Raw genomic sequence first — 8,470 nt, forward strand, 5'->3', positions numbered from 1 at the left:
ACCTGCTGTGAGCTACAGCTTCTCCTTGATTATAGCTCTGGTTCAGCTTTCTCTTTAGTTCCTGCTGTGTTTCAGCCCTTACTTTGGTTAGCTGGGTTCAGCTCCCTTTTGTTTTTGCTGAGGTTTCAGCCTTATGTTTCGTTTCCTTTTCCGTTACGTTATTTTCTTGGTATGCTTTTCCCACCTTCCGCTGTGTGCCCGGTCACCAGCTGCTGCACTGTTTGCTGCCTGGGAAGGGCTCTGTTAAAGTCCCCCCTCGCCAGGACCGTCAGGCAGGTGAAGAATATCCCCGACCCTTAAAGGTGTGCGGCAGTGCGACAGCTAGCGCCAAGTGCAACCAATACATTGCGTTTGGTAGCGTGCAGCGGGTCTGGTCCCATCATTCTGCATTACATCTATAAAGGATAATATCAAACAGGAAGTAAAAAATGTAAAAGAGATAAAGCAAGTATTATTACTGATGGGATAGCTTTTAATTAGTTGAAAGTTGATCATAATCATCTATATATCTTTTAAGGATAGATTTTTTTTTTAATATATGTTTAAGTAAACTTGATAATTTCAGGATCACATGTTTTAAAAGCTTGCCTTTTTCATATTATAGGCCTTGTGTTGAATGTCATATTCAAAAAGGAAAGAATTCTGAGAACTGCATAGATATTTGTTCTGGAGCCAAAGTCTCACAAGTGGAGGACATCACTGAACAACCAATTTGCAAAGAGAAAGATTCTGAGAACTGTTGGATGCAGTATTACTTACATGAGGAGGATGGTCGAAACAATTTCTCCATACGATACACTTTAAAAAGAGGTAAACAATAAGTTCTACCCTTGTAAAGACTATAACAGAATTGCAGAACTATTTATTCCCTTAATGTGTTTAGTGTTGTTATGTCATTGCTTCTACCGTATCAATAGAGGATTCTTGGGGAATAAAGGTTTCTATTTGTTTAAATAGAGATGTTTCAAGTTAGAGTTTTTCAGAAGGCAACATGCATGGTAGTTACAGAAGTTCACATGAGGCAACTGACTTGTACAAAGGTAGACGGTTGGTACACATTGATGGATGACACCATGATACCTGACACACTTTACTTTGTATTTGTGAAACTTGTAGAAGCCTGCTGGCAATCTCCCCAGCTGCACTTCCTTCACCTAAACAAAGCCTCTATGTCTTACACAATGCAGCACAGTAAACACTCAAGGTAGCTTTCAATGCCCCCTCACAGACAGCTATCTTGTATCTTGAAGTAGTTCTTTCAGACAATTTACGTGATCTTGATACCTACTATAAGTTACAGCACTATTCTCAGGCATCAGCACTCAGATTCCCTTGAAGTGGTAATGCGCAAAATCAAAGAAACCCTACATGCTCCCATGCTATAGTAAATTCTAGCATTCATGGAGGCTAATTTTTGCCTCCACTGATTCAGTTCATGTAACAGATGACCAGTAGGCACTATAGTAGCACTCCTTAAGAACCCTGACAACTTGGGATTTATTGAATGGTTATTCTTATATTCTTAGATGGGTAACAGTACAGAGACAAAAATCACCAACATCACAGTTACAACATCGAACTCTTCCCCCAAATCTCAGATAATCCTGACATGTTCATGCGCCACTCACCACACTTACAAAGGAAACGGTTCACAGTAGCTTGCTGGCGGCCATGTTCAAATCTTTGTCCCAGCAGGTGTGTGCCTCAGGCTCATGCGGAAAACAGTATTCTTAGCCACTGTTTGTGCTGATGAATTAACAAAGTGCAATGGAGCAAACCATCCAGTAATAAAAAAGTAAAGAAGTTTAGTTCCAAATACTCCCAAAACCCTCATTAAAAAGTGCTTATAACATTTACATTTACTGGCATGCTAATAACAGTGCCTGACCCTGCATTTCGTGGCAGTGCAGCCACATGTGGGAATGGAAGATGCTGTCTTACCTCCACAGCACAGTCTATAAAATGTGGGTTCTTTCTCCCAGAAAACTTCACTTCCTAAAGTGGAGGGATGGTAACAGCATAGGGATTAAACACTGACATGCAAAGTCACAAGTTTGAGACTAGAAAGAAGAAATCCATAGTGATGCTGGAGCAGGAGATGCATTGTCTAAGTATGCAGATTTTCCATAAACCCGTTTTTCACATTACTCTAAATTTTGGTTTGAAAAATATTCTCCAGTAACCAACTGGATAATCTATAATTTATTATTTTTAATTAATTCACAGAATGTCCCGAAGCACCCAACATCTTTGCGATTGTAGGGGGTACCATTGCAGGTGTCATTCTAATTGGAGTCGTCTGTCTTATCATATGGAAACTGATCACAGAAGTTAAAGACAGAAAAGAGTGGCAGCGCTTCGAAAAAGAAAAGCAGCAAGTCAAGTGGGACAAGGTAACGTGAAAAAGCTTCTAGATTTGCCAATAACTATAAACCAAAATTAGAGAAAGCTATACTGTAACTCTCCGTGTGGATGTGTAGACGCAGCCTGCTTTGTGTCAGAGGACCACTTTAATCTACAGAAAAGTCTGAATTTTACTACATATTACAATTTAACACATTGATGCCTTCCCCATGTTATCAGCTCCAACGCTAAGGGGCCCTTTGCACACTATGACATCGCAAGCTGATGCTGCGATGCCGAGCGTGATAGTCCCCGCCCCCGTCGCAACTGCGATATCATGGTGATAGCTGCTGTAGCGAACATTATCGCTATGGCAGCTTCACATGCACTCACCTGCCCTGTGACGTCGCCCTGGCCTGGTCGTGCGGAGTCATAGCGACGTCACACGGCAGGCGGCCAACCTCATTGCAGCCGGGACGCAGGTAAGGAGATGTTCCTCGCTCCTGTGGCTTCACACACAGCGATGTGTGCTGCCTGCTGGAACGAGGAACAACATCGTAACATCGGTCTTTCCCAAATCATGTGAATTTCCGATGATACGATTACGGCGCTTTTGTGCTCGTTAATCGTATCAAAAATGCTTTACACACTATGATGTGGACAGCGACGCCGGATGTGCGTCACTTTCGATTTGACCCCACCGACATCGCACCTGCGATATCGTAGTGTGTAAAGTACCCCTAAGACTGCCGTATATACATCACAGGAGAGGCTTGGGACATAGACATTACTGGGGGGGCACAGACATGACTGGAGTGCATACACTTTTCTGGGGGGGGGGCATACATGTTATTCAGGGCATATACAATACTATGGGGCATGCGTGTTACCTGCGATGTCGTAGTGTGCAAAGTGCCCCTAAGATACATGTATAGATTGTCGTAGTGTGCAAAGTGCCCCTAAGATACATGTATAGATTGTGCCTGAAAATTGTCTCATGAGCGTACACAAAACTTGGTTGATTTTTTGGAATTTGCTGTCCAAAAATCTAAAATCATGTCTAACAATGGCAGAAGGATTTCACCATGCCCAATTCTTGGTTTGGAACTTGGTAAAGGTTTCAGTCCGGTATCAGGATGAAATACATTTATTTCAAATATATTAGCAATCCAATGAAGGTGTAAGTTAGGTGTGGCTTACATGTTTTTACATGTTTTTAGATGGTCTTGGAACTTAAGCTGGTCATACACATTTGATGGCTTTCAGCCAAACGATGCTTATGCCGATCAGCCGACCTCTACCTCAGTCAGCACTCAAATACTTAGGAGCGCTCAGCCATGCAAGCTTATCTGAGTGTTCATGTGTTTTTAGGAAAGGAGAGAAGCTTATATCCGAAAGAACAAAGGATTTAAAGTGATTAATTTGTATTTCTCCAGAAATAATGCCAGGGATGAGTCGGGAAGCCCCCATACCCATTAGATTGGCTAGTGGGCAGATCCCGACAATATCAGCAAGTTTACCAGATTGAGATCTAATGTGTATGAGTGCTTTTAAAGTCTCCTTGGAAGATCTAAAAGTTGAAATTCTTTGAAAAACAACTGTATATCCAGTAATACACAGGAATTAATAGCAGTTCCAGAATGAATGCATAAAAGTTTACTTAGTGAAACATCTTCTTTCAATTAACCCTCCAAAACCTATGCTGGTATTATAATAATACTCTACTTTATTAAAGAAGCTCTGCCATTACTTTTTTCCCCTAATCCTGTTTAAGTGTGTGTACTGTAGTGTCAGTATTCTCCAGCATCCAGCGTTGTTCCGATTGTCTTCTGAGTCACATGATGGCTCTTCAGGCTTTTCAGGTCATACTGTGCTCTATGTGACCCAAAGTGGCTTTTATAATGTACGACAAGCGTCGAACAAGGTTCCATAGGCTTGCATTGGAAAAAAGACATCCGGCTCATACATATAGTGCAGTGTGATCAAGATAGTCTGAATTTCCATCAAGTAACTCAGAAGATGACCGGAACAGTAATGGATACCTTATAAGATGGTACATAGGAAGTATACTGACACTACAGTACACTAACAATTACACGTTTAGGGGGAAAAATCACTGGGAGGGAATCTTTACAAAGTAAGGATGCCTTGATAAGTAATGAGTACTTAGTAGTACTTTTTTTAACCATGTGATTGGGCTATATTTGGCCATTTTTTGCCCAAAAGTACTTGTAAAAAGTTCTATTAGAATTAGTGTAACAATATTTTTAGAAGAATACTTCATTTCTCAATACTTATATGCAATGTAGCTGCAACGTAACATCCCCACATGCTGGATCCATTGTGGAATCTCCTAAGCTACAAAGTTTTGTGTTGGAACCCCATTCAAGTAATTGTTGCCGGCCCCAATAATCAGTCAATGTTATTTTAGAGACAACCCTTTGAATTTCTTAAAGAACAAGAATAACTGTATAGAGTCTCCATATCAGTGGTACTCTATAATATACTGTGCCTGTTTCATACTTTGTTTCTATTTTCTCTTTATTTAGAATGTGAATCCCATTTTTACTACTGCTACTACCACTGTGAAGAATCCGAACTTCGATGGCGAATGATTCAGTATCTAACAGCAAGCACAAGAGAATGCTTTACTGCCTTTTTGCTTTAAATATGTATATAATTTATATATATATTTTTATTTTATTGAAGGATTTTTGTTATTTAAAGGAGTTCTCCGGGAATAAGAAAAAAAAGGAAAATGTTATAATGAATAAATTCTTAACTACCTTTAATTAGCGAGTCACATTAATTTTTCCTAAGGAGGTAATCACTGGAGTACATTAACATTGCCGACATTTGTTACACATGTCGTAGACTGTTAATAGAACAAGTGCCTGTGAGTATGTGCAGTAGGAAGCTCCATTGATGTGACCGTGCGTGATTTACTAATTAAAGGTATTTAGAGTATATATTCATAATCCTTTTTTTTTAACTAGAAAAACCCTTTAAAATGATGTTCACCAAAGGTAGTTGTTTGACTTCTTTAAAGGAAATCTGTCAGCAGGTTTTTGCTATGTAAGGTGAAGACAGCATGCTGCAAGGTTTAACACAGAGAATTAAGGGATGCCTGTTTTGTTGAGGTCCAATCTATTGTTTATTTTCTATGTTTGTTTAAGCAGCAGGACTTCTCATTGCTTTGACTACAATGTCATGCACATGGCAGTCCGGCAAGCTCCCTTCTCTGATTGACACCTCACTGTCAATGTACACTCTCTATAGGGAGCCTAATGTTGGTGGGAAAGCTCTCCCAGCTCTGCTAGATGGCCAAATCTAAAGGGTACTTTGCACACTACGACATCGCAAGATGATGCTTGCGATGCTGAGCGCGATAGTCCCCGCCCCCGTCGCAGCAGCGATATCTTGTGATTGCTGCCGTAGCGAACATTATCGCTACGGCAGCTTCACATGCACTTACCTGCCCTGCGACGTCGCTCTGGCCGGCGAACCGCCTCCTTCCTAAGGGGGCGGGTCGTGCGGCGTCACAGCGACGTCACAGGCAAGCGGCCAATAGGAGCGGAGGGGCGGAGATGAACGGGACGTAAACATCCCACCCACCTCCTTCCTTCCGCATAGCAGCCGGGACACAGGTAAGGTGATGTTCCTTGCTCCTACGGCTTCACACACAGCGATGTGTGCTGCCTGCTGGAACGAGGAACAACATCATACCGTCACTGCTGCAAAATTATGGAAATGTCGGACCCTACACCGATCATACGATAACAATGCTTTTGCGCTCGTTAATCGTCTGTAAAAGGATTCACATACTGCGATGTCGACAGCGACGCCGGATGTACGTCACTTTCGATTTGACCCCACCGACATCGCACCTGCGATATCGTAGTGTGCAAAGTACCCCTAAGAATTCTGATTGTTTCAGAACAGCTGCACCATCTAATTTAAGTGATACATCGTTGGATTCAGGATCTCTTTGTCTACATCATACTACTCTCAGATGAGGTAGCAAAAACCTGATGACAGATTCCCTTTACTAGAAAGGGCTTATGTTCTTGATTGGCTGGAAAGGCGTACAGTGTACCACATATGGTGGTCCTGCCCGATTAAAAGCTAATTTTTATTCTAGAATAGTGACATACAGTATTAGAGGAAGTTACAGAAGGTAAATTTCCTAAGTTACCAGCTATTTATTTAAAGGGGCAAACCTTGAAATATGTAGAATCCAACCTTTAAATTGGCTCAGTTTATACTGCTAGCTGCTCGAATACATGTAGCTTTTAGAAAAGTCTAGCTCCACATATCGCCACTGTTGTGGCTGGGGTTAATTTTATTGGAGGCCATTAAGGCTGCTTTAATAAGATGTGGGCTCCATGGATGGCTAGTCCATATGCCCGGGATATACAGCATCTGACGTGATGGATATGTCTATTATTTTTTGTGAAATATGCTATTGCTTCTGTCTTATTCGTTTTATTACATCCTTGTATATGTACGGTAGCCAGACCTGTTTAACTATATTTCATTGAATTTTAAGATGGGTTTTAAGTCCCACCAGTGAGAAATTGATTTCAATTTTTTTAATAAAGTTTGTTTTATACTAAAGTGAATGTCTACACAATATAACTTTTAACTTTCTGTGTTAATCTAATATATAAAGCTGAGTTTATGTGCGTATGTATGTGTGTATGTGTAATACTATTGTATGAACTTGAGGATTCTGATCGCTTAGGGCAATGAAGAGCAGAGACGGGTTCTTGGTGCAAGGAATTTCTATAATACACAGCCAACAATATGTACACATTATATAGAACACAGAAACAAACACAAGCACAGTATATACCGCTGAGCACAGTCCTTACGAATATAGTCCAGTAAATAAGTAGTCCAGGTAACGTAGATCCGAATGAACAAAGTTTGTGGCACAAGTCCTCACACCGGTGTGACCGGGTGATAAGTCCCTGGTTTTGATCCACAAGAATAATGTATTAAATGGTCCTGGCCAAGTTCAATAAGTCCAAACACATTCTTAGCAGAAAGAGTAAATATGGGTACAGTTTCGGAAAGATAGTCACAATGTATCTAACCGGTAAGTATCGCTTACATACAATTGGGATGTCCGAGCCGCTGGTAAAAGCAGAAGCAATACTGCCTGGAGTTAACCTGAGACCAGCCTTAGGGGTACTTTGCACGTTGCGACATCGCTACTGCGATGACGCACATCCGGCGCCAGTAATGACGTCGCAACGTGTAAAGCCTAGATGCACCGATAAACGATCGCAAAAGCGTTGTAAATCGGTGATCTGTGTAGTGTCGGTCATTTTCATAATTTCGCTGCAGCGACAGGTACGATGTTGTTCCTCGTTCCTGCGGCAGCACACATCACTGTGTATGAAGCCGCAGGAGCGAGGAACATCTCCTTACCTGCGTCCTGCCTGCAATGAGGAAGGAAGAAGGTGGGCGGGATGTTTACGTCCCGCTCATCTCCGCCCCTCCGCTTCTATTGGCCGTCTGCCATGTGAGGGGGCAGGTAAGTGCGTGTGAAGCTGCCGTAGCGAAAATGTTCGCTATGGCAGCTATCACAAGAGATCGCATGTGCGACGGGGGCGTGGACTATCACGCTCGGCATCTCTACAATCGGTTAGCGATGTCGCAGCGTGCAAACTACCCCTTACAAGTAATCCGCAGGTAATTCACAAGGATCCGGAAAGGCAACCAGGTAACGAGAGCAGCTGAGCAGGAGCAGACAGGAAGCAGTATACTCAAGCAACTAGACTAAGCTTATGGGCGGGTTTTTAAGCAGATGAACCAGAAGTAGGACACACAGAACAGAAACTCCATTTTAACAAAGGGCAAGATCATTCAGAAGCAACCTGGAACCCCGGAACACTGACAGTATGTGTGTCCACTAAAGGAATCTGCACCGTCATATTTACAATCACATAATTTTGCGCAGACGCTTCATGTGACTCAGGGAACGTCATAGACTACATTTTGAGAAGAAAACTTAACCCCGTGCTTTACAGTTATCCACCAAAAAACTCTTTATATTAAAGTCAATGGAGCTGGGAGCTACAGGTCAGAAATAGGAGCTGTGATTGGTTGCTATAGGCAA

At 41.9% G+C, this 8,470-nt stretch overlaps 1 protein-coding gene across 2 annotated transcripts in view; it reads left to right on the plus strand.

Moving 5' to 3' along the window:
- ITGB2 (integrin subunit beta 2) overlaps positions 1-6,951 on the plus strand; it is a 178,994-nt gene extending 172,043 nt beyond the window's left edge. For both annotated transcript variants that reach the window (XM_075317574.1, XM_075317575.1), the window contains exons 14-16: positions 605-810; positions 2,227-2,393; positions 4,893-6,951. In XM_075317574.1, coding sequence (XP_075173689.1) covers positions 605-810; positions 2,227-2,393; positions 4,893-4,958 — 439 coding nt within the window. In that variant the 3' untranslated portion in view covers positions 4,959-6,951. The remainder of the gene's footprint in view (positions 1-604; positions 811-2,226; positions 2,394-4,892) is intronic.
- Positions 6,952-8,470: the final 1,519 nt, after the last annotated feature.

The sequence above is a fragment of the Anomaloglossus baeobatrachus genome, chromosome 7 (assembly GCF_048569485.1).
Source record: "Anomaloglossus baeobatrachus isolate aAnoBae1 chromosome 7, aAnoBae1.hap1, whole genome shotgun sequence".
Classification (NCBI taxonomy): domain Eukaryota; kingdom Metazoa; phylum Chordata; class Amphibia; order Anura; family Aromobatidae; genus Anomaloglossus; species Anomaloglossus baeobatrachus.